At 40.2% G+C, this 27,036-nt stretch overlaps 1 protein-coding gene across 6 annotated transcripts in view; it reads left to right on the plus strand.

Moving 5' to 3' along the window:
- Nucleotides 1–27,036, plus strand: part of LOC140481687 (phospholipid scramblase 1-like) — a 187,316-nt gene that overhangs the window by 99,920 nt on the left and 60,360 nt on the right. For all 6 annotated transcript variants that reach the window (XM_072578254.1, XM_072578257.1, XM_072578258.1 and 3 more), the window contains 2 exons: nucleotides 25,519–25,572; nucleotides 26,845–26,964. In XM_072578254.1, the coding sequence (XP_072434355.1) occupies nucleotides 25,560–25,572; nucleotides 26,845–26,964 (133 nt within the window). In that variant the 5' untranslated portion in view covers nucleotides 25,519–25,559. The remainder of the gene's footprint in view (nucleotides 1–25,518; nucleotides 25,573–26,844; nucleotides 26,965–27,036) is intronic.

The following is a 27,036-nucleotide window of genomic DNA, read 5'->3' on the forward strand; positions in this document are numbered from 1 at the left end:
AATGACCAGGTAGGAGTAACACCTTCAGTGATTGCAGTGGAAGGTATCGTGAGGCTGTGGGGATGTGTTGGGAGTGAAGGAAGAGTGGACAGTGAGACCTGGACAGAATGGTCCCTGCAGAAAATTGACAAGAGAAGAGAGGGGAATGTGTGTCTGGTGATGGTATCGTACTAGAACTGGCGAAAATGGCACCTGGTATGCCTCTGGATGTGGTTGCTCGTAGAATGATGGGTGAGGACAAAGGGGACTCAATTGCTGTTGGGAGGGAATAGAGGGGCTGAAGGCTAAAGTGTGGGAGATGGGTTGTACGTGTCTGAGGGGCCTGTCAAACACTGATGCTGGGAAATTCTTTTTGAGGAAGAAGATGGACATTTCTGAAACCCCTTATTGAAGTTGCATCATCAGAACAGATACAATGGAGATGGAAGAACTGGGAGAATGGAAGCAGGATGTGAGGATGTAGAATTGAGGTAACTTTGGGAGTAGGTGGCTATGTAATGGATATTAGTGTCCAGCCTAACCTCAGAAATGGAAAAAGTGATGTCAAGGAAGGGTTGGGATGAGTTAGCGGTAGATCAGTTGAAGTTGGAAATTGGAAGTGAAATCAATAAACTTTTCCAATTCCAGACTAGAGAGGGAAGCAGCACCGATGACATCATTGATATATCAGAGAAAGCATTGTGGGTGGGGGAAGGAGTAGGACTGGAACAAGGAATGTTCAACAGCCCCCACAAAGAAACAGGCAAAACTGGGCCAATTTAGTATCCATGGCCACCCCTCTGACCTGAAAAAAGTGAGAGGAGTTAAAGGAAAAGTTGTTCAGGCTGAGGATAAGCTTGGTCAGGTGGAGAAGGGTAGTGTTTGATGGGGACAGTTCAGGCCTCTTATCCAGGAAGGAGTGGAGACCCCTGAAACTGTTCTGGTGGGGATGGATGTGTAAAGGGATTGCATGGCCATGGTAAAGAGGAGGCAGCTGGAGCCCACGAACTGGAGTTTCTGAAACTGACGGTGTCCAGAAGAACAACGGATGCAAGTGGGAAAGGACTGGACAAGGGTAGATAAGTAGAGTAGGCGTTGAGGAGTTGTTTAAAGTTTTTGTGAAGATCTGTACATTGGGAGTTGGTTGGATTTGTTGCTGGTCTGTTTGCTGAGCTGGTTGACTAGATGTTAATAGAAGAACAATATAAATTGTATCAGAAAGCAAAATCCTGAAAACATTAACCAGACTGGCAGTTGGGAAGGAGGGTGGGTAGGAAATATAAAAATCTAATTGGAGGAGAGAATTCATATCTGAAGTTGCTGAGTCCAGAAGGCAGTAAAGTGTACTTGGAAGATACTGTTTCTCCAACTTGTGTTGACATTCATTGGAACACTGCAGCAGGCCAAGACCAGAAATTTGAACATTAGAGCAAGGTAATGAACTAAAATAGCCAGCAAATGGAAGGTCAGTGTCATGCTTGTGGATTATGTGGAGTTGTTCTACAAAGCAGCCTGTACTTTATTTCTCCCGTGCAGAAGAAACGATGTTGACAGTAATGAATACAGTCAATGAGATCGACAGTAGTAGAATCAAAAAGCCACTTCATCTGGTAGTTGTGTAAGGGAGCTTAGACAGTGAGGAGAGAGGAGGTAAAGGGATCAGTGTTGCATGAGAAGGTGCAATTGGAAATAGATGAGATACTGGTGTTGTTTGAGCAGTGGACCAGGATATCACAGAGGGACCAGTCCCTTTGGATTCTAGGAAAGAAAAGAAAGAAGTATTTGATGGTGGCATCACACTGGAGGTGATGGAAATGGAGGAAGATTATCCTTTGAATGTGAGGGTTGGTGAAGTGGAAAGTGAGGACAAGGGAAAACTGTATTGTGGATCTGTGAAGGCGCAAGGGAAAATGTGCAAGAAATGGGCTGGGCACAGTTAAAAGCCAGGGGAACCACATCTGGAGGAATCTTCATTTGAGCAAAAAGGAGATCATGTCATAAGTGCATTTGTGGAAGGTAACAGATGCTGAGAACTGGGGAATGGAATAGAGTCCTTACAGGAATAGGATGTGAGGAAGTGCAAATGAGGTATCGGTGGGAGTCAGTGTGTTGTGAAATGGGTATCAGTAGACAATCTAGTCCCAGAAATGGAGATTGAGGAAAGGAAGTGAAATGTCAGAAATGGATCATTTAAGGTGAGAGAAGGGTAGAAATTGGAAGGAAACAAAGATCAATTTTTCCAGTTCAGAATGAGAGCACAAAATAACACTGATATAGCTTTTGACTTAACTGAAAAAGAGTTGATGGAGGGGTCTGAGTATGACTACAACAAGCAACATTCCACACTCCCCACAAAAAGACAAGGATAACGAAGGCAATGTGGGTACACTTATCCTTTTACTTGGAAGAAGTGGGACAAAGTAAAGGAAACATTGAGTTCTCTCAATTAATATTTAGTCAGGTGGAGGAGGGTGATAGTGAAAGGAAATTGTTCAACTTCTGTTTGAGTGGTGAGTCCTTGACCCCTTGAGTGGAACTGCAGTGGGATTGGATGTCAATGGAAAGGAGGAAGATAGGTCAGGGAACTTGAAACATTTGAAAAGATATTGACTGGAAGAGTGTGGACAAAGGGAGAAAATATAAAGTCAAGGTATGAACTGAGTTCAGATGGGCTAGAAGAAGTTGTAATTTCTAAGAATTTCCAAAAGCCGCCTTCAATTGTAGTGTATTTTCATTTATTGCTTTCTCATGTGATGCTGAGAGAAGAGATTGTATTAGACTTTGCTGTTTTGAATAGTTTGACCCATTCTAAGCAGGCTTAAGAAAATGTGTATGTATGGCATTTAGCATGAGTCCAGTGGGGGATTCTGTCTGCAGGATAAAATCAGCAATGAAAAGTGGAAAGGAAGGACAACAATAAAAAGGGTTTTTGACTGAGGTAAGTATAAATCTGAATTGCATTAACCTTCATTATTTCTCCACCACATTCCATCTAACTGAAATGTAAACTGGAGGACTATAATTTTCTGAAAAATTGTTTAATTAAAGAAAGAAAATTTCCTGAATGCAATATATCAGACAGTCCTTTTTCCTGTCAGTGCCAAACTCTTTAATTTTATTTAAAATAACAATGCAATCCAGTGAATATATATTTTTAAACTAAATAATTTACTCTCTTGCAGTTTTATTGAAATGTTGTGTTGTATGAAAGTACTATGTTAAAGAGCAAATTATACATCTTGATAATAAGTGTGTAGGAGTAGACAATAAATGCAGAGTATCCTTGGTATGAATTCTTGCCTTGTGTCTCAATATGCCATTGAAATGTTACACAGAACTAGCAGACTGTGCACTGTGTTTCAAAAGTAACCCAAACATTAGAAGCAGTGAAGATCTATATTTAGGAGACATATATGCATATCATCTTTCACATTAGAGACCTCCACCCAATTAAAGCTGCAGAGTTGATTTGGCAAGTTTTCCTTTAACTTGTGATAAGTTAAACTCAATGTTGCAGCAGTTATTCTCTTGGATATGCTGTGGCTATAGGTAATTAATTTCGTTGTAATGGAAGGTGTAGGGTTTGGGATGGACAGCAATCTTCATCTTTTGTTGCCTGTGTTTTTCTGGTCATGCGCAGTGAAATACAAATATCCATCTTGTTTGCTGGACCCATATATAGGTAAGCTTCTATGAGAGAAGTTCGGTTTTGAAGAACATCAGTTTTGATTCAAGTATTTCATCACTGTATCACATACGAGATTTTTCAAAAAGTCATAGGATGTGGTCATTACTGGTGTTTGATGTAGGTTTGTGATCACTGCTAATATAGGCAGTCAACAATTTTTAGCAATTTTCTGATAGCTTGAGTTTATTAAGCAGCAGTTAATTAGACAAAAAGTACACAACTGTGACAATTGGGGATGGTTCATTGACATTAGAGGACAAACAAACTGTAGGTGCAGAATGTTTTGATCTCATTTGAAGTTGTGAAGGTAGCATCATGCTCTCTATCTGAAGTGTTGGAGAACTCTTTCCTAGGTCTTCCTCCTGTTCCTCTAGTCCTTCAAGAAAAGATTGCTGTCCGACAGGGACTGTTGCTTACAAGGGAGCCTGACGAGGACTGTCCTCTGCTCATGTGTACTTGTTGACTAGTAGATTACATGGTGTCAGTCATTTGTCTAAATCCTTTTGGTCAATGCCAGTAGGGTAGCTACTCATGATATTGGGTGACCATTTATCTCCCTGTTCACTTCCATATGAATATTAGTTTTCATTCCTTCCAAGAACAAATACTGTTTGTTTTCAAAAACACTACACTTATAATAGAGTGATGTGGAACCCAGTAGATCTTCACTTTATGCTTGTAGGACACTAGTTACTGTTGTAACACAATTAATGTGAGGTCTCCTGCTACACAGAAAATAATAAATATGGAGAACACAGATTTAAAAGGGACCCCAATTTTCAATGTTAAGAAGACTAGCATAGCTGCCCTTGAGGAGCTGCTGGTGAGCCACATGCTTGATAATCTATTGACTGTTTGCTTGACCATTCGAGAGAGCAGTTAGGTGTCAATCACATTGCTGCACACCTGGCTGTACATGCAGATCAGCTCATGTAAAAAAAGTGGATTTCATTCTTGGACGTCACTTCTTTTTTTCTGATAGTCTAATAGTTACATTGTGACCATTGTTCATATCCACTTCATTCCAGGTTAATGTTAATTAGAATTAAATTTACCTACTGATGTGATGGATTTGAACAGTGGGTGATTCTAGCCTAGTAACATAATCAGCCTGTTCTGATGTTATTCACTGTGGTGTTGTATTTTAACAATAACTAGTGTATCAGTGTCTGGGTTACCTTTTTCAGATTTTGTTTCAACTTTGTTTCCATAATCTAAAGTTTTTAAAATAGATATATTAAATTTGATGCTCATTACAGCACTAGTCCTAAATTCAACTTCTGTGGTGCCCATTTTAAGGCCTTTTTGATAATTCTTTCTTGTTTATTTTGAAAAGTTATCTTAATGAAAAGTTTTGTCACTTTAGGAAAATGGTTAAGTTTCATTATAATATATGTCAACAGTCCTATCTGTCTATATCCAGACTCTCTTGAATATAGGACTGAGGTAGCATGGTACGAGAAATGTTCCCTCCGACCTATCTCAGTATGTGGTGGATGTAACTAATTAAGGGCTCCTGTTCACCAGCGTGAAGGCAGACCTGTCTCTCTCTGTCTCTGTACAACTTCCATGTAACCTCAACACTGTTACTTTCTGCATTCCAGAAAGTTATGACATCCATGAAAGTCAAATATTAAATGTTAGTGCACAGGGATAAGTATATTCAAAAAGGCTAATTAACATATTCAATTCTGTCTCTGGTTTGGGTAACAAAATTGAGGAAACAACGTTTAATTTATACAGAGTATTGTTCAGACTTCGTCCATATTTTATTTTGTACAATATCTTAGACTGTATTTGGAGGAAGTCGTTTGGAGAAGATTCCTATGAATGATACTGGAACTTGATGGGTTAAGTGAGGGTAGTTTACATTCCCTTTAAATGTTGAAGTTTGAAGAGGTCTAATCAATGCCTTCACATAGTTTATTTTTAAAAGTGTAAGAAATAAACTGAACTAGTAAATGATTACATATTCTGACTTCTGTATTAATTTAAGAATGCTCTCAGTCATACACAATGAGATGAAAGATTTGTTCATGAACTGAAAATAGTTCAATTTGTAACATAATTGCTTCAGAATGTTGGATGTTTTCTCTCATGAGCAGGATATTCTGTGATGTCAGGTATGGTCCCATTAAGCACATGTTTTGTGTTTGAGATATTAATGTTGGAATTTAATTCCATGCTTATGAATGGCCGTATCACTGCTTTGAAGAATGACACATTTGTTTAGGGAGTTAAAACACAGAAATAACTTTTATTTGGGAAATCATTTCTCATATCTAGTATTGTGTGGGAAGTAAAATTACCTCTAATCTCACCCTGCCTGAAGCTCATTAGTTTTGTGAACACACTCTGCACTAGAAGTTTAAACTAAGTAACCTGTTTTCAATTATATTGTGCTCTCAACAGTGTAATGACCTGCAATCACATTTTTATTCTTTCTTGAAAATAACATTACAAATAAATGGCTATTATGCACTACTTTGTAATGTGGGTGGAGAGGTAGGAGGGAACTGCAAGTTTGTACTAGATAAGTTATATTCTTTTTTTAATAGATTTTTTAATTGAAAATGTAACATTTTTACAAGTTTACAAATAAAAAAAACCCAAGTATAAACATTGATATACAATTAAATCTTAAATAAATAATAACCAAAATTTTATCAAACAAAAAAAGAGGAAAAGAAACAAAACTCAACTAACTACTAATCTAACCTACAACTAACCAGAGTGTATAACTAAATCTCTTACATTATTCAAAGAAGAGAAAAAAAATGACGGATAACACAGAAATTGAGTAGTGAGACATATGCTTGGAATGTATTAACATCAAATCGCAACAAAACCTGTATTCGTGCAGAATTCCTCTCCCAAGGGGCACCGGACCAACCAAGTCCACCATCTCAATTAAATAAAAGTCCTTGTTAGGATGGCCAAAATATCTGTATTTATGTAATTCAAGAAGGGCTGCCATATTTTATGGAATAATTCGGTCTTTTGGTGCATCATATTTGTAAGGAAGTCAATGGGAATATATTCCATGATTAATCTGTGCCAATTTGAAAGTCCGGGGGGGCCCTCAGCCACTCAGTTTACCAAAATATTTTTCCTTGCACAGAAAGAGAGAATAGAAAATAATCTCTTCCTGTGCATATCCAGGGAGGGTAAGTTTGAAAAGCCCAAAAGGAGAGATACAGGGTCCACTCTAATTTCCGTTCCTAAGATTTCTGTCGGAGCACTTGCTACTTTAGTCCAATATCTACGGATCTTATGACAGGTCCATAGGCAATGTACAAGAGTGCCCACCTCTATTTTACATTTGGGACACATTGGCAAAATTTAAGGCAGGAGCATCTCCAATTGGTCCGGTGCTATATGGGCCCTATGAAGTATCTTCAACTGAATGGCCTGAGTTCTGTTGCAGATGGTGATTCTTCTGGCATTTTCCCAAATGTCATTCCACATTTCTATAGAGATTTCCAGTCCCAAATCCTAATCCCATGTTTTAAGCAGATTGTCCATATCTCCTGATACTTCATCATGGTAAATAGTGCTGACGGAAGATACCCCCATTGGCCACAGTATTCTATGTTCTCTATCTGATTTATAAAGACTATCTAATAACGTAGTGTTCTTCTGTATGTAATCTCGAATTTGGAAGTATTGAAAGAGGTCTCCATTAGGTAATCCAAATTTCTGACCCAGCTGTTCAAAAGACATCAGGACCCCTTCTTTAAACAGATCCCCTAAACATGAGATACCCCTGGATCTCCAGAGTTTGAAAGTGGGATCTGTAAACCCCGGTTGAAATCCCCATGCTCCCACTATCAGAGCATAGGGGGATGTTTTATGTGAATTGCCCTCATTTTGCCGCATTATATTCCAAGCTTTAATTGTGTTTAGTATTATAGGGTTTTTACAGTGATCCGTGGTGATTTTCCTCTTGTTTGAAAATAAAAGGTTAATAAGTGGGCATTTTACTTGAGAAGCCTCGATGCCTAGCCAGATTGATTGTGGGTCAGACAAGACCCAATCAACTATAGGGAACTTAACTGATATTTCCTAAAATCTGGGAAATCCAATCCTCCCCTTGCCTGTGGAAGCTGTAGCTTACTCAGCTTAATGAGGGGGGCTGTCTATGATTCCAGATGAAGGACCCCAGCCAGCCACACAATCTGCGTAGTGCCAACCTCGGCAGCATCACCGGAAGCATTCTCATAGGGTATAGGAGATGGGGCAGGACATTCATTTTAATTAGTGCTATTCTGCCTAACCAGGAAATTGGAAGGTCTCCCCATCCTCTCCAGTAAATGCACAAAGTTAGCCTTGTATAGCTGGCCAAATACTGGGGTAATAAAAATGCTTAAATATAAGAAACCTTCCAGGAACCACCGAAAGGGAAAGGGGGATCCGTCCAATAGGTGGCATATACTAGCAAGGCCACCCATTGGCATCGCCTCCGATTTTGAGAAATTAATTTTGTAGCCTGAAAATACACTAAATATATTAATAACTTGGATTAAGCGAAGCACGGATATCAGGGGATAACTGAGAAATAGAAGAACATCATCTGCATAAAGGGTAATTTTATGTTTACTTGTACCAATCCTCGGGGCCATTATATTAGGGTCAGCCCGTATAGCTTCTGCTAATGGCTTGATTATTAGCGTAAATAGCAATGGTGAGAGAGGACATCCCTGACGGCAGCCCCTACCCACACAGAAGCTATCCGAGACTAGTCCATTGGTAATCGCAACTGCTTTGGGATCATTATACAGTGTTGAGACCCATTTGGTAAACATCTTTCCAACGCCAAACCTTTCCAATGTGTAAAACAAATATGACAACCCTGTCAAATGCCTTTTCCGCATCTAATGAGACTACTACTGCTGGTATCTTTCCCTGATACCAGCAGGCTTGAATCACATTCAAAACCCTTCTGATATTATTGGATGATCTACGGCCCTTAATAAACCCCGTCTGATCCTCCTTTATGATATGTGGCAATACCCTTTCTAGCCTCAATGTTAACATTTTAGAGAGGATTTTAAAATTTACATTTGGCAAGGATATTGGTCTGTATGACGCGCAATCTTCTGGGTCCTTTCCTTTTTTGAGGATAAGGGAGATATTTGCCTCTTTCAGCGAAGGTGGGAGACAGCCCTGACTGTATGAATAGTTATACATGTCCATACCTGGGCCAGCCAGTATTCCTGTAAATTCTTTATAGAATTCAGCTTGAAAGCCATCTGGGCCAGGAGCCTTACCGCTCTGAAGTTACCTGATTATGTCAAGTATTTCTTGGATTGTTAGGGGAACATTCAAGACCGATACCTGTTCCAGAGTTAGGTCCGGAAAGGTCAGGTTTTTAAAAAATGACTGCATCCTCCTAGTCCTGTCTTTGGAATCTGTGATTTATATAAATCAGAATAAAATTTTCTAAAGATTGCATTAATCCTTTTGTGATCATGAGTCAGAGTACCCGCACTTTCCTTGATAGATGTGATATTTTGAGGGGCCTTTTTTCTCTTCGCAAGAAATGCTAAGTATCTACCAGGTTTATCACCAAATTCATATAACCTTTGTTTTGCAAATAATATTTCCCTCTTAGCCGTTTGGGTAAGCGTGGTGTTTAGAGCTGTTCTAAGGGCCATAATCCTTTGTAATTTGATAATAGAAGGTCTGTCAGCGTATGCTGTTTCAGCCACTTTTAAGCGAACTTCGAGCAGACGCTGTTTAGATTAGATTAGATTAGATTACTTACAGTGTGGAAACAGGCCCTTCGGCCCAACAAGTCCACACCGACCCGCCAAAGCGCAACCCACCCATACCCCTACATCTACCCCTTACCTAACACTATGGGCAATTTAGCATGGCCAATTCACCTGACCTGCACATCTTTGGACTGTGGGAGCAAACCGGAGCACCCGGAGGAAACCCACGCAGACACGGGGAGAATGTGCAAACTCCACACAGTCAGTCGCCTGAGGTGGGAATTGAACCCAAGTCTCTGGCGCTGTGAGGCGGCAGTGCTAACCACTGTTGTTCTCCCTTTAATTTCTTCTGGATCGCTGAGTATGAGATGATCAAACCTCACGCGTAAACTATGGTCTCCCACAGAATTGATGGGTTGCTAGCCGTACCTGAATTTCTAAAAAAGTTTTAAATTCTTGAGAGAAGTACTTTACAAATTTACTATCTTTCATCAGGAAGGAATCCATACGCCAATGCCGGGGGTATGTCTCATTGTTCCTCACCTTGATTTCCATATATACGGCAGTGTGATCGGAAATTGCTACACTGCCTATTTTACAGGATAATATGGAATTTTAAAAAATTGAGGGGCAAAAACATATCAATTCTGGTATGACATTTATGTGGATTGGCGTAAAAAGAAAAATCTCTGCCCTGTGGATGAAGGCATCGCCACACATATACTAATCCTAATTCTTTGTTCAGATCCACCAATTGTCTGGATCTGGGAGATACTCCTGCAATACTCTTGGGAATCCTATCTATTTCCGGATCCATAATACAATTATAGGGGCAGATTTTAATTGTATGATGAGCACCGAGAGCCATAAATTTTGAGAAAGCTCCGTTATAAATTTAAAAGGATGTGCCGGGGGGCAATACAAATTTAAGATCCCATATTCCTCTCTATTTATAAGGGCTTTAATCAGAATATATTGTCTAGATTCATCTTTTATCTGATTTAGAGTTTTGAAAGGGAAATTCTTCCAAATAAGAATAACAACTCCCCTGCTTTTTTAGCTGAAAGAAGAAAAAAAGGCCTGATCAAATCCACCCTGCCGTAATTTCAAGTGTTCTTTATGCAATAAGTGTATCTCCTGTAGGAGAGCTATATCAACCCTTTCTTTCTTGAGGTTTGATAATTTCTTTTTCTTTTCATTGGTGAATTACTCCCCTTGACAATCCAGGTGCACCATTTAACCGACTGATCAACCATAATCGTCCAGGCAAGTCTGAGACCCCTCGGGAAGGGAAACCCTATGCAGAACATCCCGAGCATAGAGCATATAAAATTCACAAAAATAAAGGCTCTTTAATACACTCACATCAATATAATAAAAAAATTTATAAATTTAAAAAAAACGTATTTAAATGGAGATTTTCCCCCTTGTTCCCAGGAGGTATCACTTCCTTTCCAACAGTCCATCGTATCCTCTCCCAACCAGTGCCCCACCCTTGACCCAGGCGCCCCTCAATAGGATGAAGAAAATTCAAATATACTACAGAGCTAGAGTTAACAGAGCGTACCCTGCCCCTCTCCCACACTAACACCTGGATATATTTGGTAATGTTAATACGATGTATAAACATATATAACTATAAAATTATATCCTCAACAAGTAATAATTAAATATAATAATACAAAATAACAGGAGAAAACAACCCTGCTCCTAAAGACAGGAATAAAATAGGATAAGGTAACCACCTCCCCCCATCAACATTAACTAGACCCCCCTGGCCTATATATATTCAAAAAAAAGGAGTGGGGGTGGGAGAAAATTGCTAAGTAGAGAATAAATAAATAAAACCCTGTTTCCGCCCCCCCCCAACCCGAAGATAATATTAAACAGTAAGGTTAAAAAAAGGGATTAATATTAAAAAAAGGGATGTAAACCGGAGTGGGGGGAGAGCAAAACATCATCAATTAACTCTTATAATTTATCTAAGAGAGTCCAAAAATTCCTTGGCCTTTTCCAGCGATCCGAAATTATACACGGACCCTTCATGGTTAAAACGTAGCGTCGCTGGGTAGCACAAGGAGTACTGAATATTTTAAATCCCTTAAACACTTCTACGCTTCATCAAACACCTTCCTCTTTTGGACCAGAGCTGGGTAAAAGTCCTGGAATAACATAATCTTGGATCCTTTATAAATCATGGTTTGGGGATCTTTCCCAAGATTTCTGGAAGCTTCTAAGAGCATCTGCCTCTCCTTATAGCGCTGCAGCGGAACAGGACCGGGTGGGGGCGCTGGTTTGAGCCGGGCCCACGCACTGCAACCCGGTAGGCCCATTCTACCTTACCTGGTCTGATCTAACCTCCAGATTTAAAAGCTGTGGAAGCCACTGTTCGAGAAACGCTGTAAGCTGGCCTGCCTCTTCCCGTTCGGGAAGGCCCAGGAAACAAATATTTTTTTTTCAACGACTTCGATCCTCGAGGTAGTTAATGTGATTCTCTAAGGTCCAGACTCGCTGTTCGAGAGTCTGGACCTGATCCACGGCCGATTCTGCTGTAGTCTTGGAGGTCATGGCCTTTAGCTCCGCCCCTCCAACTCGGCGCTCAATATCCTTGATGTCTTGGTCGTGCTTTTGTAGTGCAGCCAAGAGTGAGTCCCATTGGCTCCGGGACTCTTCGATGAAGGCGTCGATCTTCGCATCGACTTTAGAGATTATTTCCACGAGGCTCGCCACCATTGGTAAGTCCCCCGGGGCGGCTGCGGACGCATCTGCTGAAGCTGGAGAGGGTGGGGGAGAGGTTCCTGCCGCTGAGAACTGTGGGCTCCCTTCCCTTTAGTAATTTTTACTGGAGATTTAAATTGTTTAAATTCAGTACTGAGCAACTAATTACATTAAGTAAAAACTATTTTGAATGATTTGGTAGTGTGGTGGAGGCGGTTGGCCCACTTTGCCCAAGTCTTGGGAGGACCACTATAGACTCAGACTTGCTGGGTTGCCGCCATCTTCGACCCCCGATATGTTATATTCTAATAGGTAGTATGATAGGAACAATTTTCTTGGGTTATAGGCTGAACGTCTGGCGTATTTCTTTCAACTTGCAAAGGATGATAAGAATGCTAATTTGGAATCCTGGTTCTATATCTTTTGAGCCTGTCGCTATAGTTTCTTCCTTTTTAGCTTGACGTTATTTCATTGGGCATAATCATGTTTGAAGCTGATGTCCGTATCCAAGCCACTTTTTATACTCTCTTATACTGCAATCAAATGATGTCAGTCATTCTAGCTGTCATCTCTCTGATTGGGTGCAAGGGTTGCAGGTCAGGATTGGGTCTATCTGTAAAAATACACAGAATTCATCAGAGAAAATCTGTGTTTCGTTGTCTGATTCAGACATTGATGGGGAATATTTATAAACTTTCCGTTCTAGTGCTGTTCAGTTTTTTTAAAAAGAAAGCGTTCATATAGCTCTGTAACTGATCAGGGAACAGTTTGTGGTCATATACAGGGCACAAGACCAAGTATATTTAAGTATCTTTTTGCACAGCTTTGGGCCTTACTGCTAATGGTAGTGCTGCTACTTCTCTAATTTTATAGACGCACATCTCCTGGCTGCATATTACATGTATTATGTATACACAGCCTTTGCAAATATGGTTGACCTGCTCTCAGGAGGAACAATTCCACTGCAGGACATTCCAGATATCTTCCTATTTCAAGGCCCACAGTTTCCCCTGTCATGTGATCAACAATGCCCTCCATCCCACCTCCTCTGCCCTTGAACCCCACCCCCCAACTACAAAAAGGATTGAATCCCTCTGTCCTCATCTTCCACTCCATGAAACTCCAGATACAGAGCATTATCCTCTGCCATTTCCGCAACCTACAGTCAGACCCACTAGCAAAGATGTATTTCCCTCCCCATCTTTAATGGTGTTCCACAGAGACCATTTCCTCCACAATTCCATCGTTAGGTCCATGCCTCCCACCAATCCACTCCCGGCACCTTCCCTTCCTGCCGCAAGAGGTGTACGACCTGCACCTACCCCTCCCCCCTCACCTCCGTCCAAGGTCCCAAAGGATCATTTCACATCCGGCAGGGATTTTTCTGCACATCCTCCCACCCCATCGACTGCACCCATTGTTCTCTATGTGATCTCCTCCAAATCAAAGCCTGGAGGAAGAATGCCTTGTCTTCTGCCTTGGGACCCTTCAACCACATGATGTCAACATCGACTTTGCTACTTTCCAAATCCCCCCTCCTTCCACATTATCCCAAATCCAACTTTGTGATTGAGCACTGCCCTCTTGACCTGACTTATCCTGCAATTTCCTTCCCACCTGTCCACTCCACACACTCCACTGACCTGAAGCAATTAACCCCATCTACATCCACCTATAGCCTTCTCACCTACCTTCTCCCAACCCTCTCTTTATCTCTCAGACCCCTTTCCCTCCACATGCGCGATGAAGGGCTTATACCCGAAACTTCATCTCTCTTGCTCTTTGGATGCTGCCTGATCTACTGTGCTTTTCTCAGCACCACAATTTTCAACTCTGACTCTCCAGCATCTGCAGTCCTCACTTTCTCCTAGTTGCTGGAAATGAAAGTGCATTGAAGTAATTTACCCGTTCCTCTAACCCAGCATTCTATTATAGAAGACCGATGCAATCCATTAGCTAGGTGCTCAAAGTGATCCAGGAAAATCACCCCATAATTTAATATGATACAGTCTCTAAGTTTTCTCAAAACCTAACAGATGTCAATACTCCTTTCCTGTTTGTAACTACCTTTTATGCCGGCTAATGAGGTGACTAGCTGTAGCTGATGGAGCCATTTATGACTGACCTCCATCAAGAATGATTCGGATGGGCTCACCACACTCAGTAGGTAAAAACAATGACTGCAGATGCTGAAAACCAAATACTGGATTAGTGGTGCTGGAAGAGCACAGCAGTTTAGGCAGCATCCAACGAGCAGCGAAATCGACGTTTCGGGCAAAAGCCCCACACTCAGTAGGTGTCAGTATCTCCCTTTAAAGTCCGCACCAAAATTCAGGGACAAAACTGCTGTGTACAGTTTGGGATGTTTGGAATCTTGGCCCATGCTGAATTTTCTGCTTCAGAAACAAGTTGCTAATGAAGACATTTTACTGGGCATATTTAAAAATAAGTTTGCATTCTAGAAGGAAAACTTAACAGAGTCATAGAGACCTACAGTACGGAGACTGGCTGTTTGGTCCAACCTGATCCATGCCAACCAAAATATCTATCCACGCTAACCCCATTTTCCTGCACTTAGCCCATATCCTTCTAAACCTTCCCTATCCTTGTATTTGTCCAAATGCCTTTTTAAATGTTAGTGCACCCGCCTCAAATACTTCTACTGGTATTCCATATGCATACTAGTCTCTGTGTAAAAAATGTTGCCCTTCAGATTCCCTTTTTTTATTCTTTCCCCTCTCACCTTAAACTGATACCTTCTAGTCCTCAATTCCACAACCCTGAGATAAAGACTGAGTGCATTCACCCTTTCCATGCTTATAAGATCCCCATTCAGTCTCATACGCTGTAAAGAAAAAAAATCTTAGTTTGTCCAACCCCTCTCTATAATGCAGAGTCTTGGAAACATCCTTGTAAATTTATTCTGCACTTAACAAGGTGACCAAAACTGAACATAGGCAAAAGTGAGGACTGCAGATGCTGGAAATCAGAGTCTACGTTAGAGTGGTGCTGGTCCCTCTGTTCCACGACACTCCTTAAGGCCCTCCCATTCACCATGAAACTCCTACCTTGATTTGACTTTCTAAAATGTAAAACCTTGCATTTATCTATATTAAACTCCATTTGTAATTTCTTGGCCCACTTCTTCACCCTATCGAGGTCCTGCTGCAATTTTTGAGAACCTTCCCTCCTGTCCATGATACCACCTATTTTTAGTGTCATCTGCAAACTTACTAATTATATCTTGTACATTCTCATCCAAATCATTGATATAGTCAACAAACAGCACTGAGCCCAGCACCGACCCCTAAGGCACTCTACTAGTCACACGCCTCCAGTCCAACAATCATCCTTCCACTATTACTGCCTGCTTCTTACCATCAAGACAATCGTGCATCCAATTTGCCAGCTCCCCCTGGATTCCATGGGATCTAAACTTTCAAAGTAGCCTACTATGTGGAACCTTATCAAAGGCCTTCCTGAAATCCATACAGACTATGTCTACTGCCCTGCCATCATTAACCTTTCTGGTCACTTCATCAGAGAACTCTAACAAATTTGTGAGGCACAATCTCCCACGCACAAAGTTATGCTCTCTATTCATAATTAAATCCTGTCTTTCCAAATGCATGTATATCTTAACTCTCAGAATCTTCTCAAGTAACTGACCTACCACATATGTCTGGCTTACTGGCCCATAGTTCCCAGGCTTTTCTTTGCAGTCCTGCTTGAGTAAGGGCCAAGCATTTGCTACACTCCAGTTTTCCGGGATCTCACCTGTAGCTAATGATGATGCATGAATATCAGCCAAGAATATGTGCAATTTCTTCTCTAACCTTTTGCAGTGTTATCGGTATATGTGGTCAGGACCAGGAGATTTATCCACCTTCATACATTCTAATGTATCCAATACCTCCTCTACTGTGATATGGGCTGCCCCCAAGATACAACCATTAACTTTCCCAAGTCATCTTGTCTTTCTATATGGTAAACACAGAGGAGAAATATTCATTGAGGACTTTGCCTATCTCCTGTGGTGCTACAGATTCATGTTTACTTGGTCCTCAAGGGGTCCTATTCTGTCCCTATTTATTGTTTTTCTTTAATATACTTAGAGATTGTCTTTGGATTCACCTTAACCTTGGCTGAGAAGATTATCTCATGCTCCCTTTTCACTCTCCTGATTTCCTTCTTCAGTAAACTCCTGTATGTTTTATATACCTCTAGGGATTCCCTTGATCCCAGCTGCCTGCACCTGAGCCATATCTCCTTTTTTTTGTTTTCTGTGAAAGCCTCAATATCTCTTGTCATCTAGGGTTCCCTATTCGTGTCAACCTTGACTTGCACTCTCACAGGAACATATTGACCTTGCCACCTCACTTTTAAAGACCTCCCACTTGCCAGAGGTCCCTTCGCCTGCAAAGAATCTACTCCAATCAACCCCTGCAAGCTTTTTTCTAATTCCATCAAAAGTTGCCTTGCCCCAGTTTCGAACTTGAACCTATGGACCAGTTTTGTCCACCTCCGTAACTAGTTTAAAATTAATAGAACTATGGTCACTGGTCCCAAAGTGCTCCCCGGCTGTCACCTGTCCTGTCCTATTTACCAAGAGTCTATTGAGTTTTGTCCCTTCCTAAGTAGAACCTCTATATACTGCTTGAGGAAGCTTTCCTGAACTCACTTCACAAATTTCACCTCATCTAAGCCCTTATTTCATGGCAGTCCCAGTTTGTGTTAGGAAAATTAAAATCCCCTTCTATGACCAGTCTGTTTCTCCTGCAAGTCTCCCCAGTCTTTATGCATGTTTGTTCCTCTAATTCCCGTTGACTATTTTGGGGCCTATTATACAACCCCAATAGCATCACAATTCCCTTCTTATTTCTTAGCTCCACCCACAAGGACCGACTGGATGATCCTTCAGTTATTTCATTTCTGATTCCTGCTGTGATACTTGCCTTAATCAAAAATGCAACTTGCCCTCCCCTCTTTCCACTACCTTTGTCTGCCTCAAACACCTGTACCCTGGCACATTAAGCTACCAGTCCTATCCCTCCCTAGCCATGTTTCTGTAATGACTATAATATCCCAGTCCCATGCACCGATCCAATGGCCATGGGTTCATTGGTCTTATATGTCAGCCCTCTTGCAGTGAAGTAGGTGCAATTTAATCCAACAGCATTCTTTGCTTCCTGTTGTGTTCCAGCCTAACCTGTTTCTTCACTTTACTATTTCTGATTACTGTATATCCTTCCACTTGCCTCCCTGCTGTTGAGGATCCCACCCCCTGCCAATCTAGTGTAAACCCTTCCTTGTAGCCCTAGTAAGCCTGGCTGCCAAAATATTGGACCCCTGCAGTTCAGATGCAACGTGTTCCTCTTGAATAGGTCACTTCTGCCCCAGAAAAGATCCCAATGATCTAAAACATCTGATTCCCTGCCCCCTGCACAATTCTTTAGCCAGACATTCATCTGCCATATCCTCCTGATTTTACCCTCGCTAGCACGTGGCAGTGAAAGTAATCTGGAGATAACCACCGAGGTCCTGGTTTTTAACTGCAGATAATTAATGAACAGACAAGAGTATATTTATATTTACAGCTTTTTTGGTAATTTGAAACAATGAAAACTTCTACATTTTTGGTTTCACCTTTTTAATGGGATGGTCAGATTTCCTGTTTTTCCAAATTCTATTAATAGCACTTTTGCAGACAAACATTCAGTGTCAGCAATTGTATCATGTTTTGCATGTTACTATTTTTAAACTGGAGCTCAAACTTCAAATTAATTATGATATGGATGCTCCTATATATAATTACATATTAAAAATATAAGAACATTGTATTATTCTAACACATTTATTCAACATTTTGTTGTCATTCCAAAAGATAATTTCCCCCTTTTATCATTTTATTTCTAATACCATTGCGTCAAATAAGACCAATTATTATTCCTGACATTACATATGTTGAATGTGAGTAGAAAAATAATAAAATGCAAAGGCTATTACACCTCATGAGCAAGTTGTTGGTTTAATTTAGAAAGCAATACACTGCTTTGAGAGGAAAGAAAATAGAAGACAGTTTTTTGCCAGTACTATGTTCCAGCAGATGCTACTTTCTCTTCCTTTCCTCAGTTCAACTCCACCAACCTGTTCATTGAGATAAATCAGAGTAATTTACACATTTTTGTTGCTTTGGTTAATATTTGTATACTGTATGATTTCAGTCTAATATGTTAAAACTCTGTATAATTTTTACATCACAATGCAATGGATGAGTCAAAACTGAAAAATGTGTTGCTGGAAAAGCATAGTAGGCCAGGCAGCATCCAAGGAGCAGGAGAATCGACGTTTCGGGCATAAGCTCTTCTTCAGAAATTCTATGCCCAAAACGTTGATTATCCTGCTCCTTGGATACTGCCTGACCTGCTGCGCTTTTCCAGCAACACATTTTTCAGGTCTGATCTCCAGCATCTGCAGTCCTCACTTTCTCCTAATGAATGAGTCAGTAAATTAAAGTCACTGAACCATACTTTGGTATAATGGTAACTTATTTTCAAATTTAAGATTGTAAAATATCAAAATTAACAATTAAACAAATCTTGGTCAGACGCCAAAGTATAGTTTGTGTGACTTTACTTATTGTGATGGTTTTACCCTGTATTGCTGTTTAATAGAAACAGATGTTGTCTGATAGTTATCATTAGAATATTGAGATTTCAGTTTTTTCTATTTTCTGTTTAAAAGGATAATCTTTATTTTCTCCTGTAAGCTCTTGTGGTTTGCCAAGTGTACGTCACAATTAGAATTTTACCAAGAAGAAAATCCTAAAGGTACTCTGGAACTAAAATATCCACTGTAACAATGGGATACCTTTGCCTCTGCTGATGCACATGAAAAATCCCTGCTTTATACTCATGTAAATTGTTTCTCTCCTATTTGAAAATGGAGAAAAATGAACTCTGCTAAGAAGATGGAATTTGTTAAAGGTCATTTTAAGTTGCTAAAGTAGGAAAACACAGAAATGGTGCAGAGGGTCTTGTTTCAGAAAATTAAATGGGCAACACAGATACAATTACAGAGAAGCAGTTTTGTGTAATTCAAGTTTATATTCTTATTATAAATATACAAACAGAATTCTGAAGTTGAATTACTACCTTAAATCTGCTGCAGATGTTCATGGATGAAAGATCAATGGTGATTTAAATGTAGAACCCAACTTCAAAATTGATGTAGGTTTAAGAAAAGATTGTAATTTAAAAACAGGCTACTCAACTCAGCTTAAATGTTGGTCTATAATTAAATCCAGTGTTTCACTGAGACTGAATAAGCCCAATTTTAATCTTACTTCACTAACTTCTAATGTTTTCTCTGCAACTCAGAATCCCTTTTTGGTTAAGAAAATACAAAAGGTTTAAGGTTTTGTTTAAAATCTTGTGACCAGTCTGATATGAATGCTGTTTTCAAAATGTTGAAATATATAGAATTGAAAAATTAGTTCTTGCAATGCAATAACATTTGAGTTGAGGGTTTAACATTCTGCATGGGAAACATTCATCATTGTATTTCTGGAAAAAAGACTTAGTACAAGAATTTCTTCAAAAAGAGGTATGAACTCTAAAATTGCTAGATTTATTTGTACTGATTTATTAGGCTCCCACAACATGCCCAACAGGACATTTTAAAGCATGACAATTTTTGTTCTGTTCTCCACTGTACTGTGACCTGCCCATGAAAGTCAAAAGTTACTTATTTTGGAAATAATAAAAGAGGACTTGAGTATTGGCTTGAGTATTGGCAGATATTGCTCCCTGATGACTGAAATCTACCTGGACTCAGAGTTGGTATGGAGGATGGAGCCTCAGATACTGAAGCAGTTCATGTTCAACTGCAACAAGATCTGGACAATACCCAGGCTTGGAGTGACCAGTTTCAAGTAACATTCAGGCCACAAAAGTGCCAGGCAATGATAATCTCCAATAAGAACATACATAGAACATAAGAACAAGGAGCTGGAGTAGGCTATCTGGCCCTTCGAGCCTACTCCGTCATTCAATAAGATCATGGCTGATCTTTTTGTGGACTCAAATCCACTTACCCACCCACTCATTGTATCCCTTAATTCCTTTGTTGTTTAAAAAAAATTACCTTAGCTTTAAAAACGTTTACTGAAGTAGCATCAACTACTTCACTGGGTAAGGAATCCCATAGATTCACAACCCTCAGGGTGAAGACGTTCCTTCTCGATTCAGTCCTAAATCTGCTCCCTCTAATCTTGAGGCTATGCCCTCTTGTCCTAGGTTCACCTGCCAGTGGAACCATCCTTTCTACTTCTATGTTATCTATTCCCTTCATAATCCTATATGTTTCTATAAAATCACCCCCCCCCCCGCCATTCTTCTGAATTCCAGTGAATATAATTCCAGTCTACTCAGTCTCTCCTCATAAGCCAATCCCCTCAACTCCGTAATCAACCTAGTGAACCTCTTCTGCACTCCCTCTAGTGCCAGTACCTCCTTTCTCAAGTAAGAAAACTATAAATGCACGCAGTACTCCAGGTGTGGCCTCACCAGCACCATGTACAGTTGCAACATAAACTCAACCCCTTTAGCAATGAAGAACAAAATTTCATTTGCCTTCCTAATTACTTGTTGTGCCTGCAGACCAACCCTCTGTGATTCATGCACAAGGACACCCAGGTCCCTCTGCATAGCAGCATGCTGCAACCTTTTACCATTCAAGTAATAATACTTTTTACTGTTACTCCTACCAAAATGGATGCCTTCACATTTAAAAACATTGTATTCCATCTACCAGACCTTTGCCCACTCTCTTAATGTATTGATGTCCTTCTGCAAAGTTTCACAGTCCTCTATACACTTTGCTCTGTCACTCATCTTAGTGTCATCTGCAACTTTGATATGTGGTCCACAACTCAAAGTTGTCTATGTAGATTGTGAATAATTGTGGTCCCAACATTGATTCCTGAGGCACACTACTAGTTACTGATCGCCAACCAGAATAGCACTCATTTATCCCCACTCTTTGCTTCCTGTTAGTCAACCCAATTCTCTATCCATGCTAATATTTTTCCCTTAACACCATGCACCCTTATCTTATGCAGCAGCCTCTTGCATGGCACCTTATCGAAGGCCTTTCGGAAATCTAGGTACATCACATCCATAGGGTGCCTATTGTCCACCTTGCTCGTAATGTCTTTGTAGAATTCGAAAAGATTTGTTAAGCATGACCTGCCTTCATGAACCCATGCTGCATCTGCCCAACGGGACAATTTATATCGAGATGCCTTGCTATTCCATCCTTGATAATAAACTCAAGCATCTCCCCACTACAGAGGTTAAGCTAACCAGTCTATACTTTTGTCTACCTCCCTTTTTAAACAGTGGCGTCACATTTGCTGTTTTCCAATCTGCTGGAACTGCCGCAGAGTCCAGCGAGTTTTGGAAAATTATCATAAGTGCACTTGCTATTTCTCCTGTCATCTCTTTTTAGCTGGTACAATTGCAACATTTAAGAGACATTTGGATGGGTATATGAACAGAAAGGGTTTGGAGGTATATGGGCCGGGTGCTGGCAGGTGTGACTAGATTGGGTTGGGATATCTAATCAGTATGACATGTTGGACCGAAGGGTCTGTTTCCATGCTGTATGACTCTATACCCTAGGATGCATTCCATCAGGGCCATGCGACTTGTCTGTATTTGGCTCCATTAGCTTGCCCAACACTATCTCTTCCGTAATAATGATTGTTTCCAGGTCCTCACCTACCTTCGTTCCTTTGACAATTACTGGCATGTTATTAATGTCCTGCACTGAGAAGACTGACACAAAATGCCTGTTCAAAGTCTTTTGCCATATCATTAAATCCAATAACTATATGCCTCTTCTCATCCTCTAATACCTTTATTTACTCTTCTTTTTTTGTTTTATTTATAGAAACTTTTGCTATCTGTCTTTATATTCTGTGTGAGCTTTTTCACATGTTCTATCTTAATTTTTATATAGCTCTTTTTGTGGCCTTTCTGTTGACCTTTTAGTTTCCTGCTGTTTTTGGCCACTTTGTATGCCTTCTCTTTCAATTTGATAACCTCCCCTATTTTCTTAGTTAATCATTTCTTACAGTCGTTCCTTTTCACTGGAGACAATTTAATCACTGCCCCTTGAGATTTAATGGTGTTACCATCACTGAATCTGCCATTATCAACATCCTTGGGGTTACCATTGACCAGAATTGAAGTTGTCACACAAACTAGCGTAGGTTGGAGGCTAGGAATACATTGATGAATAACTCACCTCCTGTCTCCCCAAAGCCTGTCCATTGGCTATAAGGCATAAATCAGGAGTGTGATGGAATGCACCCCATTTGGGCTGGGTGCAGCTCCAACAACAGTAAAGAAGCTCGACCCCATCCAGGACAAAGCAGCCTTGATTGGCACCACATTCCCGAGTATCTAATCTCTCCACCACTGATGCTCATTGCAGCCATCTGTACTATCTACAAAAGACACGGCAGAAATCCACCAAAGATCCTTAGACAGCACTTCCAAACCCGTAACCACTTCCGTTTAGAAGGACAAAGGCAGCAGTTACCTGGGAACACCATCAACTGCAAGTTCCCCTCCAAGCCATTCACCAACCTGACTTAGAAATATTTCACTGTTCCTTCACTGTCCTTGGGTCCAAATCCTGGAATTCCTTTCCGAAGGGCAGAGTGGGTCAACCTACAACATGATGACTTCTGCAGTTCAAGAAAGCATCACTTCACCATCACCTTCTCGAGGGATGGACAATAAAAATGCTGGCTAGCCAGCAATGTCCATGTCCCACATGTGAATAAACAAAAAGAAATCCCACGCCTAGTTGCCGAAATGCAGAAAATAATTTCAGAATATCTTCAAACAACTATTGTTGTTTACTAATTGCCATAAAGTGGATACTAATTGTCACAACATTGACTATTGGGAAACCAAAGATCTGAAAAGGACCGATGTTGTGATATTTTGAACGTTGTTCTCTGAGATGTGCTGCTACAAGTGATGTGTGTTTCATGTCTGCTACAGACTGCACAGAAAAAGGCATATGCAGCAGAGGTAGAGGTCACATGATCATTGCAAGTAAGCTAGCACACTAAGTCTGATTGTGTAAATCCAGAATTTTTCATTTAAAATAATACAAAAAAATGCTTTGCACAATTATATGTATGGAAATTACCAAATTTTCATAGTTTACTCTGCCAACTATCATTCATTACACATTTTGTTGAACTCCAGGTGGTTTTACTTTCATCATAACACAATCTTTAAAATTGCTGAAAAACTGGGGACATATGTCAAATGTTTCCATCTTGAAATCATCATTTAATGGTGCATTCTCAATGGAAATGTCTCTATCAATCCAATTGCCAACCAATTTACACTCTCCTCAACCAGAAAAACTATTGGTTTTTCCCTAAAATTGGTGGTTTTGTGAACTGCCCTGATGTAAACAAGATAAAACATTTCACCAAAATGAGTCAATTTTTCAGTAATACTCAAGTTGTCTGCACCAAATAACTACCACTTTTTAAATAGTGTTTGTCTCCTAATGGTATACATGTACATTATTGTTGGCTGTTCCTCTGGTATCTGCTCACTCATTTTATGGCTGCTCAGGCATTCTTCACATCCATAATGAGATCACTTTGTTCTGAATCACACAGCTTCTGTAGTTGTTTGTATACATCTGGTCATTCACTGCATACAATTGAGGTGATAACTGCTCAAAATTGGTCTGAAACTGCCATGTGGGCTGATTCTTGCTGAGAGCATTGACCATTTGCCCACTGACTGGTTCTCCAGTGCTCAGCTTTAGCAACTTTGGGGTCCTTTTACCTTGATTTTGTCAGTCATCTTTTACTGATTCTGGCTTAAGGAGCTTTTATGCAGTTGGAAGAGCAGTTTCGGCTTGGGGTGAGATTAATCTTTGGTCTGAACTATTTTCAAAGGCTTCACTTAGTGAATACTGTATCTCCAGTCTGGAATTGCTTTGTACAAATCTTGCAGGATATTTTTATTAACCCTTTTTGCAATTTTCACTCTTACCTCAGAATTGCCATTTAATGGGGATAGAGTGCAGATGATGTATGGTGTTGAATTTCCAAATCTTTTATGAAATAGCTGGCATCAGAAATCTGGAGCATGGCAGCACCTGGGGGATTTTGGCTGTTGGCTATAAGACAGCTGGTGAGCCAGGTTGAACTCTCACGGTTGTTGGCTCTGTGGCATCGTTGAAATCTGGTGCAGTTAGCAGCAAGGTGGCTGGTGAGCCTGGATAGGACTTTGATAGCTTGTAGCAAAACAGCAACATGGTGGAAAGTATGTGCAGTGTGAGGGAGAGATTGAGCCCTCATGAGGAGAGCCCTCATGAGGAAAGCCCAGCGCAGAGCACCTGCTGGCCCATTGCTAAAAAAGGACCACAATGCTGAACTTTTTAACTTTATTTCTTTACTTTTTTACTTTGTACTTAAGATGACACTGAATGGCGATGATGTGAACTTTTCACTGGGCTCATGTAACTTTGTACTTGAGCACACATGACAATAAAACCTAATTCTAATCCTTAATTTGTGAGTTGAGAACAGTTGTTACTTGAAGCGATTAAAATGTTCTTTCAAGCATTCTATCATTTCATTGGTAGCTGTCGACGTAAACTGGTCTCTTCCTGGTTCAAGGTAGTTAATGATGGCAAGATAATCAGTTATCTCAAGAAGTAGAAGATCTATTCCATCTTCAACCATGATCTGTCTGGGATATCATGATGTGAAGGTGCCAGTGTTCGACTAGGGTGGTCAAAATCAAAAGTCATATGACACCAGATTATAGTCCAACAGATTAATTTAAAATCACAAGATTTCAGAGTGTTCCTCCTTCATTGGGTGAAGTGGAGAATGTAGCATAGGCATAGCATGTATAGGTGGAGAGATAATGGCAAGATAATTTCGGGTAATTAAGAGTGTTCAAATAGTGTGAGTAGAGTCTTGACAGGCTGAATGACAAGTCTTTGCAGGTAATCAAGAGATTTCATGTGTCATAAACAGCTTCTTTAGTTGCTCAGTTTGGTATTTATCACAAACACTGCATTCTGATGTGTTCCTTAATTTCTTAGACATCCTCAGACTAGATTCAGTCCCAAGATTGCTTGCATGGATGCATTCATCGTCTCTTTTCTTATCTCCTTAGGGATAATGACTACACTTGCTTTGTACAGATGGTAACTTAGCGAACCATTCCATTGTTGTCTGCCCAATACCCTCTTTCCTTTCATCACTGCTCCCAACGGCACTTGGAAATTCATAATGATTAGTTTTGTTCATCAAATTATAACTTGCCAGTCTAATTTGTATTCTTTCCTTCTCCTTAGATACCTTTCATACATACTAAGCGGCAAAAGGAGCTCGATTAATGGCTGCTCAAGGTCAGTTCAACTTGTATATTTATAAGGAGAGGGGCTGAAATATGTTTACGGGGGGTGGGGGGTGTTAGGAGAGAAAAGTCATTAGTTAAAAAACACAAAGGACTGGATGTTATATGCCACCACAAGTATGTTTTTGGTAAAATGCAAATAACTCATGATACGTCAGTAGAGTTTGTTAAAATTTCAATCAACTCTAATGCCACCCTACCTGGAGGGTTCTTGTGGCACAGTGCTAGTGTCCCTACCTGTGAGCCAGGAGATGTAAGTTCAATCCCACCTGCTCTGGGAGTGGTATGTAGTAGCATGGGCAAGTAGTTAGAATAGGCAAGTGGATGGGAGTAGGCACGCAATGTTTTAAAAAATATTTCAGAAGTGCAGGAAGCAAGTGGGTTCTGACTTGTGGGGTGTCCTTTTTTTGCATTGGGACATCTCACAGAAAATAGTAGCATTCTTCATTCTGCCCTGCATGGACATTAAAACCCACCCTTCACCCCCTCACCCCTCCAAGATCGCCAAATGTTCCCTGCACAAAAGAGAAAATGCTGGAAAATCTCAGCAGGTCTGGCAGCATCTGTAAGGAGAGAAAAGAGCTGACGTTTTGAGTCTAACTGACCCTTTGTCAAAGCTGCCAGACCTGCTGAGATTTTCCAGCATTTTCTCTTTTGGTTTCAGATTCCAGCATCTGCAGTAATTTCCTTTTGTTCCCTGCATTATGCCTCTTACTCACCTGGTCCGGAGATCCATTGGGCCTTCATTCTTGGGTTGGGTTTGTTAATATTATAGTCTTTTTGTTCATAAGGTACATCATAATTTGAGTAGTGTGATAGTGATGTAATAGTACAGTCAGTAACAGTGATTCAGGTTAAAAATGGAATTGAAAATAATGGTAGCTATAACTAGACATTTAAGCCCATTAGCTGGGCAAGGAAGCCGCTTTAAGCTTTCTAACATGTGAAGATAATGGGAAGAAGATCAATTCCTGTCAGAGATCTGTCCAGGTTAGCTTCCAAAATAATTTCCTTGTGTAACCAGGAGGCATAAGTTTCTCTTCCAACTAAGATGAAGAAAGATTGACCCTTTCCTGCTCATGCAAGCTAGAAGTATTCTGTCATATTTGAAATGATACATTTACCATCTGTGTGATAATAAGTTATTTTACACTTTTAATTTAGAAGCATCATAGTAAACTCTTTTATGAGAAAAGATCTAAAATTAGATTCATTTTCAGTAACTATAGTTTTGAAAATTTCTTGCACTTTTTCCCCCCTCCAGGTCCTTATTCTTACCCTGCATATGGACCCACAGCACCTCCATATCTTCCAGTCCATCGTCCACATGACCCATACCCACCACCTCTGAATCAGTATGGTGTTCCTCCAGCTGGCTCTGTTGGTAACAACTTTTCCAGAACTTGTCTTACTGAAATTAAGTAATTTTCAACCAAGCCATTACTCATTTGATTGT

This window comes from Chiloscyllium punctatum, chromosome 9 (genome assembly GCF_047496795.1).
Source record: "Chiloscyllium punctatum isolate Juve2018m chromosome 9, sChiPun1.3, whole genome shotgun sequence".
Taxonomy (NCBI): domain Eukaryota; kingdom Metazoa; phylum Chordata; class Chondrichthyes; order Orectolobiformes; family Hemiscylliidae; genus Chiloscyllium; species Chiloscyllium punctatum.